Source organism: Pholcus phalangioides, unplaced genomic scaffold (assembly GCF_987345545.1).
Source record: "Pholcus phalangioides strain wild (caught in Gottingen) unplaced genomic scaffold, Ppha-v1.0 ptg000003l_1, whole genome shotgun sequence".
Taxonomy (NCBI): domain Eukaryota; kingdom Metazoa; phylum Arthropoda; class Arachnida; order Araneae; family Pholcidae; genus Pholcus; species Pholcus phalangioides.
The window spans coordinates 13,494,980-13,514,380 of record NW_028301596.1 but is presented as its reverse complement, the minus strand read 5'-3'; the positions used below and the strand labels follow the sequence as shown (position 1 = coordinate 13,514,380).

General features: G+C 33.6%; 1 protein-coding gene across 2 annotated transcripts; it reads right to left on the bottom strand.

The window, feature by feature from the left end:
* Positions 1 to 244: 244 nt before the first annotated feature.
* DCTN2-p50 (dynactin subunit 2) lies at positions 245 to 19,317 on the bottom strand. 2 transcript variants are annotated; one of them, XM_089244719.1, is made up of 12 exons: positions 19,167 to 19,317; positions 15,587 to 15,667; positions 14,435 to 14,525; positions 13,532 to 13,599; positions 10,716 to 10,814; positions 10,393 to 10,541; positions 10,109 to 10,259; positions 7,056 to 7,121; positions 6,422 to 6,460; positions 3,683 to 3,935; positions 2,576 to 2,667; positions 245 to 1,401 (listed from the first exon to the last, which is right to left on the bottom strand). In XM_089244719.1, exons 1-12 carry the CDS (start codon positions 19,200 to 19,202, stop codon positions 1,315 to 1,317), a joined length of 1,212 nt encoding a protein of 403 aa, XP_089100845.1. In that variant the 5' UTR covers positions 19,203 to 19,317; the 3' UTR covers positions 245 to 1,314. The 2 variants fall into 2 exon arrangements, with proteins under 2 accessions (XP_089100845.1, XP_089100853.1); XM_089244727.1 differs by lacking the exon at positions 19,167 to 19,317 and adding an exon at positions 18,790 to 19,088.
* Between the last annotated feature and the right edge of the window lie 84 nt (positions 19,318 to 19,401).

Here is a 19,401-nt window from a genome sequence, read left to right as displayed (position 1 = left end):
AGACTCAAAAGGTCTTTTTGGCAAGAAGGGGTTCCTTACACAAGTTAAAATACAGTAAGTAGCAGATATATTTCAGGGACGGTGTTCAATGAATTCAATTTTCTTTTAGCTACAGGGGCCATTGTCAGTTTGAATTCATGACAAAAATAACATTGGAACTCAGTCAATTTTGACGTACAGAGCATTAAGAGAACTTTAACACACAATGTAAAAAATGACTTTTCAACAGTAAATACAGAAACAGTAAGCTATAAGCTGCCACTTTAATACAGACAAAAAAAGAAAATAAATACCAGTTTCCATGACACAATCCAAAATTACACAACCAAAACGATTTTATAAAGTTATCTATATTATTAAGGCATACAAAAAAAAAATATATATATCACTTGAGAGAAACAATCCATAAAATGATCAGTTTTCATTCCTATTTTGTGCAAAAAATAATTGCATGGCGATTACAAATTCAAGAAAACAGACAAATTTCTTTATAACTTCATATGCGCAATTCGCTTTCTGCATATTATATGAACTTAAAAGACAAAATAGTTCTCTATCAATTACTAATTATATTTGGAGGGAGAAAAAATCAAATGTCAAATCAAATGAATTTCTTACTCGCGGATACAAATCAAAAGTATTAGAACCAGATAAAAAAAAAATTGGTAGGCGAGTATTTCCCTAACAATACTTTACGTGGGCTTGATTAAAATGTAAGAAAAAAAAACCATTCACACATGATTTAATCAATGCCATAAAAATCAGAGTTTGAATCATAATAGAATTTATTGTTCACAATCTTGAGTAAATCACATATTATGCTATATCAGTTATTTTCTTATATTTCAGGGTTGGAACAGGTAATCTGTCATTTAGGTAACCTTGTAACTGTTGCAATGTGATGCATTTCAATCACAAATGATAGCGAGTCATTGGCTCCACAGTGGGGTGCTGTAGTAATTTGTAGCACAGGGCAAAGAGAAAATCACAGGTTTAAAATACTTCATAACCCCCTGAAGAGATGTGTTAATGGAAAATGAAATAACATTAATCAAAACCAGAAAATTGTGAGAAGAAACCTGAATCAAAAAAGAGAATAGCTGTGGTTCATGATACGTAGGGAAAAACCCTCTCATCGTTAATTGAGGAATGCACACAGATAATCAACTTGGTGAATACATTGAGCAATGACGACGTAGCGGAGATCTATGCATTATAGAAAAGAAAATCATAAATACACCATTTTTAGACAGCTCTATAAATTTTACAACATAGGGAAAAAAACCATAATGATTATTCAAATAATTTAAATGATTATTTTTGCAGAGCTTCAATTCTCGCTTTTATACTTGACATATTTTTCTCTATCACTTCGTTGTTTTTCACAAACGTTTCCTGGACCTGCAAATATAATAAAATTTATGAATATAATAACCCTTGCCCAATACATATTTGGGATGGGATGAAATTTTATAAATATTTCTCCCAAAAAACAGCAGTAAATATTAAAGCATAGAAATAAAATGTAAGTTTGTTTTTTTTTCAATAAAAGAAGTCTTAAACCATTCAAGCGGTTTTCAAAATTTTCCTGATCCACATTTTATAACTGCCACAGAGAAAATCACGAAACCTTCTAGAAATTACCACCTATTTTCAATATCTTTTTTCCCAATCGCGAGAGTAAATATCCCCCAACACAAAATAATAAACCCATAGACTCAGCAACCACATTTGACATGAATGTTTTTGTGCCTAGCCTCACGTGATAGGCACCAACTTCATGGGTCCCCCACAAGAACTGGGCTGACAGGGCATGGACACCCGGAACACAATTCTTGAATTTTTTTCCCACACTATAAATTACAAATTAGTGCAGCGAGCCCAGTGCCCAGACAAGAAAATATATTGAAACTGGAGTATTATCATTGGATTGGTATTTGTATCTGATGATACCATTGCCAGGGGTCTGTCCAGACTTTTTTTGTAAAGTCCTATTTTTGTAAAAAAATTTTTTTTTTCAAAAGGGTCATTAATTTTGTGAAAAATAAGTAGTTTTGTGGGAAGCAAAATAATCTTGTTAATTTATCGCAAAAGAAATAAAAGGCCAAATTTTGGTTTCATAAATTTGTATTTTGTGAAAATCAGATCTGGTTAAGATCAAGGTCAGATAAGTTTTTCAGATCTGGAATTGTGTGAAAAGTCGAGAAAAATCGGGTCTGTCCATCCAAAATGTGGCTGGACAGACCCGATTGCTTTAGACTTGCGTTGTGTACTTCCCAATATATGAGCATTTAAAAACAAATTTTCACATAACTTTTTGCAAGTGGTCCCAGTATCGTCAGATGATTTAAAAGATGTATTTACATCAAAAACAAGAGAAAAAGCCCACTGTTTCTTGTTATTTATGCTGTAACCCAAGATATTTTGGGATTGCCACTGTAAGGCTTAAACAGAAATTTAGCAGACATACAAACAAAAGCATGAGCTGTGATCATCAAAGCAAGAAATTTATGTACTTTCAGTGTGAATGTTTCTACTAAAAATGAAAGCCACTAATTTCCAAAGAGCTATTCACCTTTTTCAAAAGGGTTTCATTGTTGTGGATAGAGCTATTTAATTGCTGTTGTGTTGCATCAAGTTGAGTCAATGCCTTGCTGAACTGCAGAGCTAAAAATTGAAATGGGAAAATATAGATATTTAGAATCAATGGAGGCTGTAAAAAACAAAAGTATTTTAAATGTGTACAATGATACCTCAGCCTACTAATGTTTCAAATGGATGCACAAGTTAACATAGTGCAGCAGTGTTGCGAGCAGAATTTTCTCGCCAATCATCTTCAGATTTACTGTAACTCAAAGTTCTTTTTAGAATCATTTTCTTTAAATACTTCTAATATAATAAATGAATTGTTGAAAGGAAATGTATTAAAACAAGACTACACTTGAATGATTCCAGTTTATTGTGTCTATCTGTATTCAAGAGCCTACCAACAACAAAGAGATATTGACTCAATCACACAAGTTGATTTCAGCCCATTGTTTCATGGGAACTATAATGCCTCCGGAGATTTATTAAATATTAAAATTACATTGGTCCCATCACTGGTAGTAAATACATGTTTTTATACACCTACCAACCACCAGTGACTGCCAGAATAAACTAAAGCAGTGGCTCTCAAAGTGTGTGCCACAGTTCTTTGGGGAACCAACTACTGTCGGGGGTGCCGCTATGAACTGCCCTTATTAATGTGTGCCTCTTCAATACCATGAAGCGGTTCTTTGTTAGACTATTCTGGGGAGCCAGTGATACATGCCTACTAAGGCAAAGGAGCTGCAGAAGACAAAAGTTTGAGAACCACTGAGCCAAAACATTGCTTAAAAAAATCTAAACCTCAATACAAAATTTTCATCCCATGAATTGCAATAGGCAAAAGACCTAAACACAGAAGATTTTTTGCATCACTTTCTTAAAATGGAAATGTTTTCCCTACAGGCATAGCTGTCGAGACAAAGGAAGGACCTGAGTCTCCAGTTCCGCTTCTCTGAATGAAAATTCTTTCAGCTCTGCCCCTAAGTTGGAAGTATCACTGTATATTAAAAAAAATAAATTTTACCATAAAAATTTGAAAAAAAATTTCGTGCAGAACTTTTTCTCAGAATTCCTATTGAAAACAAAATTCTACCCTGTTCATGAAGTTCTTTCAATGCCACAAGTCTTCCCACAACTTGTGGCAGACCAGAGCTCATGCCTTCGACTTTTTTTGCAAGATCATAAAGTTCAGCAACTTTGTTCTGCTTCTCAGCATCATCGGTCTGCTGCTTCTTCTCAGCTATTTGTTGCATACACTGGTTTAAAACAACCAGTCTGTTCTCTATTTGGTCCAGGTAAGCAGGATCAAGAAGGTTCAGCTTTGATGAGAGCAAACTGACAGCAGACTAAAAAAAAAAAGTAAAAACCCTGTAAACAATGACAATTGACAGAAAATTACCATTGTTGAACCCTGCTAAAATAGTTTGTCTTAAGGTGGTCAGACTGTATATCACACTATAATGCTTCAAATACACAAAATTGTGGGATTCCATATGTAGTCGGGTGGGACAAACCTTCATAAATTTACACGTTTAGTGTGCATGTAACAAAAAAACAAAACCATGTGCCCAAGAATCAGCGTTTTAAATACCAGCGCTGGGTACGTTGATGTTTAACCCTAGAGCAGTATACAAACCCTATATGTCTAAGAGATGTGGTATAATAGACATAGCTATTTTAATTACATGCATTAACAATAAAAACTTCCTAAACTAGTCTTTGATTATTTGAGTTGAAAAATGTATGAAAAAAAATTAAAAAAGTCATTTATAGAGGATATAGTAACTTTTTTAGAGGTGCACATCAATGTATAGTTACCATTAAGCATAGATTTTTCAGGCACCATTCTAGGGTTAAAAGATTCTTGCCTAGTCAAAATTTTTATAAGCCCAGGGCATGTCAAAAATTAGATCTGTCCAGTCTTGCAATACAGAGATTTTAATTTTTAATTTTAACATAGTTTTATTCTTTGAAAAAACAATATTATACAAAAAACAAGAGGAAAAAAATTGTCAAGAAGCCAACTTGGCTCACACTGGCAATCAACATTGCAGAGCATATATTTACAGAAAATTCACACACTTTTAAAAAAGTAATAGTTATATATAATAAATGAAAGTGTAGGAAATGAATATAAAATTCTGCACTTATAAATTTGTTTATATCAGCGCAACAGATGGTGGCAGTTGCACGCTGGGAATGATATCAATGGATTACATTAATTCTCAGTATAAATTTTTGCTAGAATCAAAACAAAGCTTAAAAAGAAATTTTTATATGATGTGAAGTTTATGAGACTTAATGAGAAGCCTCAGAAGAAACTATATAATCAAAAGATTGCTTTTTGCCACTCCATAAGAGAATTTAAATTTTGAGAGTTATGTGTTGGTTCTTAAGCTAAAGCAGAGAAGGTTTGACTGTAATAAGTCTATCTTGAAACAGACCGGACCAAAAAAATTTTTGAGATAGAGTTTTTTGCATAAGAAAGGAAAAGCACTCCAAACATTGTGAAAATTTTGATTGATAAAAACGAAAGCACTGTATATTATAAGTATTATATTTTACTACGTACTGATGAAATTCACGTTACACAATAAATGTGTTCAATTAAACAAAATGCAAATGCACTAAAATATGTTAAATTTATTTTGTTCAATTCAAATTTTATTTTTTCATACCTTATTTAAAATAATAATCTGTAAACTTAGATCGATGCATATTTTTTGGTCCTTGAGCCTTCACAATGCCATCTGTACTAGCAACAGCTGGAAATATTTTTGGCCCTATCTCCACTGTTTGCTTCAGAAAATGATGCTGCATTTTTACAGAATGTTCGGCATTTTTCAAAGTTACTTTTTTTAGTTTCTGTGGATCATTTTCTCCTGCGTTTTCGTTATCATAGTTGGCCATGCATTCAGTATAATTTCAGAATCGGTTGAGGTGCAGCATTGTTCTGAGAATCGTTAAAATTTGAGTGAACCATCAGATCCTTCAACATGACTGTTGGCTGACTTTTCCCCATGCCGAACAAGCAATCTCCATCACTTCCCCCTTCCCACCAATCATAGTATCTCTACCTATGTTTGACAAGATCCATCTACACTAGTTTCCCAAACTTTTTGTTCCATCACCCCCTTCTTTAGAAAATTTTTATTCCCATTGCTCCCAACTCAAGGCAGCCCATAGGATCCTATACTAAACTCATAACTTCTACTGCCCCCTTGGACTATTCAATCGCCCACAGGGGATGATATTGCCCCCTTTGGGAACCACTAATCTACACAATGGGTTTTAAGACAAATAATTCTTTCTTATCAGTGTTTCTTTCAAATTTAAAAAAAGATTTATGCAGAAGAAAAGGAATGTGTGTTTTATTTGTACTATTATTGTGGCTTGGAATCCAAGATAGAGTTTTCCAAAAATAGTTTCAACACAGAGGTGAAAATGCATTGAGTTAGTACAGTAAATGCAAGAAACCTTTTCATCTTCGAGATTTGACTATATGATTCATCTTCTAAGATGATACAGTGTTAGTTACGTACCCTTCCATCAATAACCGATTTGTTCCTGAAATTATATTAGTATAAGGAATCTATGCACAAACTGATAATATAGAGAGGAACTTTTTTATTAACAGGAAACAAGGTTCCCTCTTTCTTTGCAGATTTCTTAATCTATAATGAAAATGAAAAAACACTATCTGCTACAATCATATTAAATTTCTTAACATTATTTAAAAGCTCTGTGATACATTGCTGATACATTGATGATAGAAATAAGTTTCGGAAACGTGAAAAAAATAAACAGGAGGAATAAAAAAAAGCAAACTCACCACAATATTCTTTTCATTTGTGTTGCTTGTTAAGAAGCTCTAGAAGAAAAAAATGTGAATGATATATTGAGATAATAAAAAACTAATAGATAAATTAAAAATATAAAGATAAATTGAATTTCTCAAGTAAAGAAAATCATGAATTATTAATGGGAAAACCATATAAATCTGAAAAACCTTTATCAATATTTTGTAAAAAAAAAAAAAACTTTATTCAATCAATACTTCTTGTTTACTATCAGCTTAAAAGTAATGACATAAATATGCTATAAATTATTCAACATAATTATCTTGAGCTCTTAATTAGTATGCATAACTTCTTTATGAATTTAAAAATTAGAGGCAGATAACTGTTACTGAAACATGAAACTCGGCTATTATAACCACTATTTCACTTTTAAAATGACCTAGAGTCATACGACTAGAGTCTCATAATTGAAGAAGCCTTTTCTAATATGATTCAGTTGAGCTGATTGAAATGTAAATTTAATTCATACATAACTAAAAAAAAGGAATTTTTTTGGTGGATTTAAACAACGTCTATCACGTAACTACAGATATTTGAAAAACTAATCACAGAAGAGGAAAAAAGTCAAAAATGATGATTCTATATAAGTGGGCACATATACTTTACCACTTTACTTCTATCTTGTCCAATAACATTCTCCAAATTCTTCAGCCTTTGCTCTAAATCAGCAATCTGGAAAAATTGAAAATTAAAAAAAAATCATTTAAAATATAAAAAACTAGTAAAACAACGAATTGCACAAAATAGTAGCCTAAGTTAACAGTTCTTAAGTTATTCTTGGGGGGAAAAGTTAATCTACTCTTCCATAGTAGCCTAAGTGCTCAAACAGAATTGTATAACAGGAAAAATTTTCAACTAGAATTTGATTAGGCTAAGTTTGCGCCTCACCTGTGGAAGAGAAACTACTACCGTATATGCACCTGCAGAATTTCTAACAAATCCGTACATGCTGTAAGTATTTCTGTTGCCAAAACTGTGCTTGTTCCATGTTCCTACTGATGTCCTCATCAGTCCTCACAAAAACCATGCAAGAGACACTAAACAGCACTTTAAAAAGCCCATCAGCTAAATAAAATGCGCATGTGGACCTCAAAATTAATTCTAGATTTTAATTTCTGCACCAAAATGTTTATAATCTTAGGCAGTTTTACACTTGAAAAGCTCAAAATTCAAAATGACCTTGAGAACTCAGGAGAACATTTTTCATTAACCAAAACAACTACAGCAGTCCATGACCTGACTCAATGGGAGACCTGAGGATAGGCCCTATTTAGGGCTAAGGTCAAAGATGTTAGGTTAATCAATGCCCCCAATTGTTAAAATTAAGCTCAGCAACAGTCTATATAACAGATTTTTGCAAAAACAACATTTTTACTGGATCACTTACATTTCAGTTAACTTATACTTTCCAGACTCTGACACGAAGCTGGGCTGGAAGACATCTTGGCAATGGGAAAGTCCAGTGGCAAAGTTCTGGCTTTCATTCATTCAGTTAACTTAGACTACATAGAAAATTACTTATCTGGAGATTTTTTTTTATAGAACAAAGCAATTCAGTTATGTGGAGACAACTATATATACATTTTTTGAAATACCAAATTCAAAAGAATAAATATTTATAGTTTGTTTCAGGTTAACTTTGCAGTGAAGAGAAAGGTAGAGAGTGTATTCCTTCGCCGCACAATATAGCTCCCATACATCGGAGGTGTCTGATGATCATTTATATAGAATATTTCAATTTTTTTTATGATTTCGAAAAAGATACTGAAAAAATACCGTTTTGAACCAATGTATATTTGTTAAAAATTTTTAAATTAGAAAAAATATTGGTTACCATTATCAAAAATCCATGGCGAGCTCAAGAACATTTTGGTGCGATTTCCAAGAAATTTTCCCCGCCAATATCACTGTCGTGGTTTTTTTTTGGTTGCATAATTATATATATATACTATATCATCATTTTGTTGAATTTTCCAATAGATACAATTTTTCATTCAGTTTTGCATGTAGTTATAGGCCTACACACCCAGACGAATATTCAATCAGGTTTTTTTTTTCTCCCGAAAATAACCTCCAACGAATTCAGATATTCACTCACAGATTACAGGAAAAGTCCCTCTTTCACGACAGCGCCGATACCGTTGCGAGAGGTTCTCTTTATGGGTGTAAGTTACGGTTCCAGGCGCCCCTCCCTTTTTTTAATTATCTATTTCTTGCCGTGTTCGTGGGATAGGGGTGGTTTCTGAATTCCGATAGCGGAGGGTGTTGACATAAGTAATGTCTCTTTTGTACACACACACACACACAGAGGCTGTCTCTCCAGATAAATATAAATAAGCAAGAGAGAGACCCACAATGGTTTAGGCTTGCAGTGTATTTTTTCCTTCTGTGACAGTTGTATCTTTTCACCAGAGATAGACACGCTAAAACGTTCTCCGTTCTTTTTGGCAATAATGCATAAAGCACGTTATTGAAAAGAAGAGGAATTTTGGATTGCAGATGGCCTGATGGAACACATGTTGGAGCAACAACAATTAATAAGTAATAGAGAATCCTATAGTTCTACAACTTCAAGTGAGGATTCCATAGAATGAAAATCCGTAAAAAAGGACTAAAACTGTAGTGATAACAAGTGACATCGACGTATATGCGTTCGGGTGGGTGAGCGACGGAAATTTCGGCAAGAAAAGTGAGTAAAAGAATTCTAAATTTTGCCTTATCATTTTTATTATTATTATTTGGGGCTATTCCCAAATTCAAACGTGAAAACCGGGTTAATAGGAGTTACTAAGATACTTTTCAATAAAAAAAATGATTTTTTTTTCAAAAACCGCATTTTAATTTCTGAAAGTATCGACGTTGTTGTTTTTTTTTTCATTAGCTAATTGTTACTAACTGCCTGCAATTTTTTCTACAAGCATTATGTTATACGAAAAAAATATTTTTTTCTGCAAGATTGGCGAGAATCAGCCATACCTTACCGAGGCTGTGCATCGATACATTGGTTAAGAGACTTTCGTTGTCATAGCAACGAGTGATGCGGTTCCCTCGTAGCTTCCTCTTCACTGCAAAGTTAACCTGAAACGGACTATAGTTCCACTAGATTCTAATTTTATCTAATACTTATTTCAATCACTTTTATTTAAGTATTCTAAGATACTATGAATGTATGTTTATCAATCACCAAAATTTATGTGTACAGTGAAACCTCCTCTAACGGGAACTCCAAACAATGATAATTTCCACATATAACATTCCCAATATACCATCCGTTTTTGGGGGGGATGAAGGGGGGGGGGGAATCGTTATATTGTGCATCAACTGTATCAATATAATGTATACATATGTTCTAATATAATCAATATTATTATCATAATCAATTACAAAATGGATTATCAATTTACCTGTTATATACAGATTGCAAATTTTAGGGGTGTTTTTTTTTTCAGAAATAAAATGACCATTCCCACAAACAGCCACTTCACAACAGCAGCCATATTTTCACAGTCCTGTTAGTGGCCATTATTGAGAGGTTTTACTGTACCATAAATGCAGAAAATTTCTTCATGAAACAAATGTTTTTTTTCTCAAAATTCCATTTTTTTAAAAAAAAAAGTGATGTTTCTTATAATGATGATTAAAAAAAAATGAAAGATTACTTTAGCTGTTTCTTCAAGTTTGGACTGTTCAGGCTTCACGTAAAGCTCGTACGTCATCACATCACTGGGAGAAGCTTTCACAGCAGCGGGTTTTGATTTTTTTTCAGAGGCTGAAAGTTTCTTGAAATTTTCCATTTGCAGGAGGAGTTTGCTATAAAAAAAAAATCAGGGGATACCTTTAAAAGATTTTTCAGTTTATCGTGACAAAAGATTAAGATTGTGACCTTGGGATTTATAAACCCCAGATATATACCATACAAATTTGTTGATTACAGCTTACTCACTTGTGCGAAGAGTTGATTGGGTCAGACATGTCTTTGATTGTTTCAGAACCTAAAATCTGCTCCATATGCAAATCCTGCAAATCTTTTTGGATAATCTGAATTTGCTCTAACAAAGCAACTGGAGGCATTTGTTTATCTTCTGGAATTTCCTAAAAATAAATAAATATATATATATATATATATATATATCTTGCAAAACATGAAATAAATTTCATTCGAAAGAGGAAAATATTCTTGGAATCAGATCAGATATGGACCTGAATCACTAAAAGAATAAAATTAAAAGTAAAAATTGTTAAATCCAAAATAACATAGAAACTTACTTTTATGTCTTGAACCTTCTCTATCAACTCCTTGACTTCAAACTGTAGTCTATTAAATGCTTGAAATGGAGTTTCATCTCCCTTAGATGCACTGTCCAACTAATAGAAAGAAGGAAATTATGTTTTACAACAATGAAGTCATTCTCTAATGAAAATAAAAACACTTCTTACATTTGAAACCACCAAAATAATTTTTTTGACCAGTGCCAGGGCTCCCACTCAAAAAATTAGGAAAAAGCAGGACTAAAAAGTAGGGTAGGGTGAGGAGGGTCCTCCCCCCCCCCCCCCCAATAGACAACATAATCATACAAGATTCATCGAAAGACTGGTTATTTGTGGAGATGAAGATTACAAGGAAGAAAATTCATCACTGCCCCCATGGGGACTCGAACCCCGGTCTCTCGCTTGCCGGACGAGTGCTCTACCATCTAAGCTATGGAAGCAGATAGAATATTTAAAATTTGGAGCATATATATATATATATATATATATATATGTTGAAAGGCACCGTACATGGACGGCGTCAACAATCAACTAATAGCTCGTGAATGACAAAGGCCAACCAGATGGCCATATGCATATAGAAACATCCTCTCCACTTGTCAATACAAGATTCATCGAAAGACTGGTTATTTGTGGAGATGAAGATTACAAGGAAGAAAATTCATCTGATTCATTCATTGATGAATTTTCTTCCTTGTAATCTTCATCTCCACAAATAACCAGTCTTTCGATGAATCTTGTATTGACAAGTGGAGAGGACATTTCTATATGCTATAAACATAATCATAGCATAATAAAATAAAAAAATCCCTAAATTTTTTAAAAAAGTTTTTAAGTTAATTTTTCTTGTAGCGCTATTTCCATATCCTGTAAAATTGACTTGAGCCAAAGCAAAATGACTTAGTAAAAACAGTAAGTAAACACTTAGTAAAAACTTTTTGGCCAATACAGTGTACTATATAGCAACCACAGAAATTTTTTTTCCGTTGCTCCTTACAATATATATTACATTTTTTTTTAATTCTTCCACACTCCAACTTGTCAACTCTCTTCAGCAAAGCACAGCAAATTATGAACACACAGGTTTTTTTAAGAATGACTCTTCTTCCAGACCACTTCCAAAAGCACAGTGCAAAATGAGTAAATTACAAGATCCATTGTAAATAGGCCAAGATGAACGAGATGGTTTTACTATGCTGTCCATCTTTATTTTTAAAGGGATTTGTTTACATTTTTCTGATCAATACCCATGTAATAATTTTTGACAAATGAAGCACTTTAATTTCTAGCTCTTTGCTAAACATTTGTAAATATTTGTTATGCCTCTTCATGCCTTAAAAATACAGAAGACAATTGAATGCTATTGGGTAGCATCAGAATTAACAAACTTAGAATAGGCCTATGCATCCAACTGCTTTGTAATGCAAACTGTTGTTTCACCTACACACAAAATATAGACTATAATTTTGAATGATGAGAGAGTGTGTTAGTTACAGACCAAGACCATGAAGTAATAACTACAAAATTATTTTTTCCATCCAGACTAAAGTTTTTAATGACTACTCTAATTGTTGAACTGTCAAGCTAATCAAGTGAAAAATTAATAAACCAAATGATCCACATACACCCTACAAATAACTTGAAAATGGTACAATTTCTGCTTTGGCAGAATCATTAATTGCAATCACAACATTTTTAATATTTGACAATATATGGATGATTTACTGCTCAATTAAAAACCAATTACACAGATTTTGTTAATAGGATTTAGTAAGAAAAATAAGACAAAAATCAAAAAGTAAGAAAAAACTGAGAAAGTAGGACATTTTACCAAAAAGTAAGATGAGTGGGAGCACTGCCTGTGCATATTTGAAGATATATAAAGGCTGAATGAGAAATCATGTGAGGTCAGCCATCACACCAATTTGTTGGGTAGTTGCTAGGTGTAAGTTTTGTATTTAACACAGAATAAATTGATGCAAAGTTTAAAAACATGTTAAAAATCAATCACGAACACATGTTAAACAGCCTACATAATTTTTTTACTACACAAATAATGCAGCATATTTTAACTTAGATAAATCACTGTAAAAATAAGACTAATCTTCTATACAATGATAATACAAAGATATAAATAGAATGTTTTAAATCGCCACTGATCAATTTAAAACAATTACGGTGAAACCTTGCTGCAACAATATTCTATATAATAATTCCCTCAACAATATTTTTTTTTTCGAAATCTTGTAAATGTCTATTCTCTAATGCAGAGGTTCTAAAACTTTTCCTATCTGCATCGTCCCTTTTCCTTATCAACGTTAGGATTGTGGCTGCCCAAAGCAGTTTAACAAAGGAACGCTTCAAGAAACTTTGGCGAGGGCCGATGCTTCTTGGCACCCCGGACAAAGGTTGGCAGCATACAGTTTGAGAACCTTTGCTCTAAGGTTAAACCGCTGCCTCTCAATATAACGATAATTCCTCTACAACAATATTTCTTCTTGGTCTTTAGAGTGTCATTATATCAAGGTTCCACTGTATACTAGCAAAAATATTCACTAAAAGTGCTTTATCTCATGAGCTTTAAACATGCAAGAAAGAAAAAAAAAAAGATGAAAAAAAAAAATTATTTGAAAATACTAAAGCACAGTGGCTTCAAACAAGTCAAAGCTAACAGCTATAATCAGGTTGTACAATGTAGGCTTAGTGTATTTGTCATGTGACTAAAAAAATCATCAAAAAAATTAAAATTCCCCACTCATAAAATATTGTTTTCACCTTCTAAGAAATGATGAAAATAAAGAAGAAAAGCATACCATTTCCCAATGACCGGATCTTGTGTCATACCCAGTTCTTCGCTTACGTGCAATGCTATCGGTGAAATCTGAAATTAAATTTTCAGACAGCGTTTAACACTGAACTGTTTTTATCGAAGTTGTTTCAAAACTAATTGATAATTTAAACCTCTAAGTTAACAGCATACAAAGCAAAATGAAGAAATACATGAAAACTTCATCTAGGAGAAAATGTGTACCGCTAACTTCAAGATTTTTTAGAAAATAAACATATTTTTTGACACCATAATTGTTCAACACCATTTGTTTCTGTTGAAGCCCTTAAGCAGTTTTTAAATTTTTCCTGATCTACATTATAACTAACATTTGAAATTGCAAAAACTTCACAAATCACCACCTACTTTAAGAATTATTTTTCTTCCAATTACGAGCTGATAACTTCTCCCCCCCCCCCCAACAAGAAAATTTACTCCGCCCATCGCTTTTATTTCCCTCACTGCGATACAAAAACACCTACCATGACAAATGTGGCTTTCTAGGAAGAGGATTTTTTTTTTTGGGAAAAAAAACACCTTTTTGTATTATTTATACTGTGAGCTTATATTTCTTTCTCTCACTCCTCTTATCTAACCTAGAACAAGAGCTGACTCCGTCCAATGGCAGATGATCTAATTGGAGGAGGAGATGGAAAACATATTTTACTGTAAAAACAACTTCAACGCGTTTTTAGAAGCTGAGATATTCGGGGTGGCTGAAATAGAACAGATCAAGTTTGATGAGATATTTTAAGATTGCTGCTGAAAGGGTTAAATTTTCAGAAGTTATTTTTGGACAAATGAATTACGCAAATTCGAAAATTAACTTGTCATATTTGAGGGATGCAATTTTTAAAACATGAATAAATATCAACGCAACCATGCTTACCCACATTCTGAGAATCTAGCGATTTTCCTTTGAAACGACCGTATGCCTCAGAAGCAGTCAAAGTGATGGGCTCCACGCTGTCACTCTGATCCTAAAATTAAAAAAAAAAAAATGAAAATTGAAAAAGAGAAAATTTTCAAGGAAAAATATATTCTCAGGTAATTTAAATTTTCTTCTACATGACAAATTTTAGGGGCAAAGAATTTATCGTCATAACTGTGCTGTAACAAAAATACAGTTGAGTTTCAAACTGAGTTGACCGAGGCTACCTCAAATTACTACTACTACCACACACATGTACCTCTCCATATTCTTCTGTGGAACTTCTAAAGAATTGGTACATGTTGGAATATGCGTGTTCATATTGTGAAGCTTGTTTCTGTGTAATGCTTGTTATAATGCTGCCATCTACCACATATTTTTCGAACTATGAGTGAAGTGTAATGCTTGAAGATTTTACAATTGTAGGCCTGTTGCTCTCTGTGGCAAGACTTTCTAATTACTCAAACCTGATTACCCGAAAAGAACAATGAAATTGGCTTTCAAGGAGTAGTGGAGGGGGGGTCTTAGAGAGACCTACACATTCATACTTACTCTTACCTATGTTGTTCTTAGTTTGGTGATGGGCAAACTATGGTCCGCTTTATGATTCTATACGGCTTGTTACATATTTCAAAATAATCGTATAGAAATTTTCAATTTCAATGTTTTAAAAAAAATTTAATTTAAGGTAATGTTAAATTAAATATTATTATGAATATATAGCAGTGAAATATATAGCATATCATATGAAAAATATAGCAGTGAAAATTTAAATAAAAATTTATTTAACAACTTTTGCGTATAAAAAAAAAGGAACATGTATGCAATAAATGTGCATAAAGATAGACGGCTTTTTCTGAGCTAAGATATTTTTTCTAAGATATTTTGAGGATTTTATGCCAAAGTGAACTCAGAAAGAAAAGTCATACGGTCTCCGCCAGGACCATATGACTAATATTTGCTATGCACACGAGCCGTTATTAGTCAACTTGATGCACCTGAACAGCATTTGGATTAAATCAGAAACACTGTTATTGTTATCACATCAGTATTATTATTGTTATTAACATGGGTGGCATAGAGTTGAAAAAATATATTGAAAAAGTTTACCATGACAGCTTCAGCAATGGAATGACTTTGATCAGACTCTGGCAACTCATTTGTTTCGTAAACATCAGGCTGATCCCTGGCCTAGAAATAAAAACATCAATTTTGACATTAAAAAAGACTTTTCAAAATTAAAAAAATATGATTATTTCATAGCTTGTACATAATATATTATGAATTTCAATTCCTGATGAAAAAAATCAAAATATTAATGAAATTATATCTCGAAATTTAAAAAAAAGAAAAAAAACCAACGATGGAAATAAAATATTTAACATCATTTACTGAACAAAGATCCTAACGCTGCATTCTGAGCAACTGCCAACTTTTACACATATATCAGTGGACAAAGTTCCCTATAATTTTTATTACACATGTGCAGATCTATTTCCCCTGTGTGTGGAATGGCAATATGTCATATTTAGGGTGGCCACATTACCTCGAGAGAAATATGGGAAATTGGGATTCCAAATACGGGAAAATATGAGACATTGCCAATTATCGCGAAGAATGATGATAAAAGTGAACAAAGTTGCCAAACAATGCTGAAATTACAGGAAAAATTGAAATGGCAGGAAATGAAGCATTACTGCAAATTGCAGCGGATTAAAATGAATTCCACGAAATAAAACATTCACCAAGACAAATGTGGGAGATTAATGTTCATATTTATAGTCGCAATTATCATAATATAATTACGAGTTGAAACAATAATTTCAATCTTTGACTTCAATAAAGAATAAAAATCCCAGTAGGCGTTATGTAAAAAACTGAACACTTTTGCCAAAAAGTCGGGACGGCCAAAAAAAAAAAAACAAAAAAAAAACAGATTGTCGTGGGAAATACCGGACGTATGGTCACCCAAGTTATATCCCTCTATGGGGAAATGGTTCACAAAGCACAGGGTGATTATATTTAAAATTTCAATATTCTGAGTAGTTTTTCCGAATGCAGCCAAATGTTTAGGATGTATTAATGAAACCATGAGAGATTTACAAGATTTAAAAAAATTAAAATTTTCGACCACCAGGTGAAAAAGTGACACTTTTTTATAGAATTTTAATTTTTCCTGTTGATCATACAGCGTATATACCAAGTTTCAATGGCATACGACCTCCAGAACAGGAGCTGCACAAATCCATGGCCCCCACAGAAGGGTGGGACTAATACAACTTCTTAACCGAACATGCACCTCGTACACATTCCTCTAAGGAATTTCTAACGAATTGGCACATGCCAGAGAGAGAAAATATGTGATCTGAGTGTATGCTTGACCTTAACAAATTTTTGTCAAGTTGCACTTGTTTTATGTTCACGCTGCCATCTGCCTTCCCTTTTTTAAAGTAAAGATGGAAATGCTTGAATTTTCATGTTTTGTAAGTATCGTGTTGCAGGCCTGCCTGCTCTCTGTGGAAAGACTTTTTCCAAATGGGAGATCAGCTCACATTTGGGACTCAAAGCTGAAAAACCACAGAAAACCAACTTCAGCAGACCACTGTGTCGTCAATCGAGGTTCGAACCTGTATCCTTAGGACAAGAGTCCAGCACGATGCTCACATAGCGGCTACAAGGGTGGGGCTGGCATGGCTTTAGACCTGGGACTATTCTATTTTTTTTTTCACGCTATGAATTAACAATAAAAGGGCCGTGAAAAGTCTGGTCTGAGGGCCTGCCACAGGCTCCAGTCTAGAAGTCCCGCTCTAGGATGTAGGGCCATGCATAAGTTGGCCTACTGTCAGCACACTGACAGGTACTACATATGTCTGAACAGTGTATGGGAAATATAATCTCCGTATATGTATGCCTCCTAAGAGAGAGTGTCCAACAACCTGTGCACAGACGAGCCAATTGAAATTGATATGTGCTTGTTCAGTGTTCTGAAGTGGTTCTTTGTCAGACTATTTTGGGAGGAGCCGAGTAAAACACATTAACTGAGACAAGCGCACCATAGGTAACAAACATTTGAGAACCACTGATCAATAGTGCATTTCATAGTTTTGCACATGCACCAAAGCACTTTCAACATGCGTGTAGCTTAGAGAGAAAAGTGTGAAGGGGTACACACTCCTGCCATCTACGTATCTTGAAGGGAATGCAAGCCTCCCATGCATGTCTAGGGGCAAACATGCACAAGGCAGTCTTAATGTTTGGGCTCCCATTTAGATATTGCCAGTGGGGACCTTGAACACATAGGGACCCTGGTGTTAAATTTTGTTAGAGATTTCATACCATGAGTTTCAAGAGCAAGTACTGTTTCGGTAGGCAGATATATCAAGATGGGTAGGAGGGACACAGTGCAGGTGACACTGCTTATGCATTTCTGGGGGGAAAAAACAAGGTGAATAAACAAGTATGGCTGTCGTCTCATGGGCACCAGAGCAAGTGATGTTAAGAGCAGGCTCCTAACTGGAAACAAAATTTCTCACTTTAACCCCAGCCAGTATTAATTTTTCTTTCGATTCACAGACGCAAGGTGTGGCAGAGTTGGTAAGAGAGTTTGCAAAGCAATACGGAGTGGTTCACAACTAATTAAAATAAGTACTTATTTTAATTAGTTGTGAAGTAAAACACAAAAAAAGAAAAAAATGTTACATTTGACGCTCAACGCATACACAGTACGCAACCCACTCTCCGAGAGTACAGATATAGATTGGCAATGAACGAAACGTTTTGCCCTATCTGACTGGAATTATCAGCCTACCAGTTAGCATGCTTACTCTTTCAAATCATAGTACCAGATCTCATGATCACGAGTCCCTTTTAATGCAATTCAAGCACCCAGGCTCGACCCCGATATACTCAGGTACACAAGCCTCCTACACAGGGCCTTAACTAGGATTTTGCCGCTCCCACATATTTAAAATTCTATAACTTTATAAGTGTTCTTTGTTCCCTCATAAAACTGCCACCTCTAAATTTTGCCGCTTTGAGCAATTGTCCCCTGCCCTTTCGTTCCGACCCTACCCCTCTCCAAGGAGCACTCAATTGAAGCATCTCTGATCTAAAAACTTTCCACTTCGCTTAATATCCTGATAACAATAACTCAAATTTTTACTTTAAAATCTGAAACTCAAACATTTGAAGAAAACAATGAGAATTAAAAAATAATAATTTCAACGCTGAAACTATATTTCTTTGGCATATTTATTTCTAGTTATCCATTGAAAATAGAAATCTTCTACTTCAAAAATAAATTTTTCGCTTACAATTCCAGGTAAATCGGCATATTTAGGATTTGCCATGTCTTTCATTAGAAGGCATAAAATAAATTTATAACTGGGCTTTAAATTACTAAAGAGATTTTATGACTATGTGACACATTATGAGAAATATTTGCAGAAGTTCAAGTAAAAAGAGGTTCAAAAGAGAATGGTAAGTTCTTATTTCCCTGCTTTTAAAAGACAATCAAAAAAGAAAATTATGTTACGAGCTAAATATTGCAAAAAAAAAAATTGTGTTAAAAAAATAATGAACATTCACAAAACATTAATATCAATGTCGAAACATTTGATCCACATATTCATCCCGCCTAGCCAATTATAAAAAAAAAAATAATTTATTAAAAAATATATTTTTCGCTTACAATTCCAGGTAAATCGGCATATTTAGGATTTGCCATGCCTTAATTTAATGTATATAACGGGGCCGCAAATTAAAATCCTTTAATGACTATGCAACACTTTTCATGAGAAATATTTTCAATTTGCATAAGTTCAAGTACAACGAGATCCAATAAGGAGACAAGTTCTTTTTTCCTTATTTCCGGGAGACTGAAAAAATCGATAAGGAAAAGAGTTGCAAATAATTTGAGCCACATT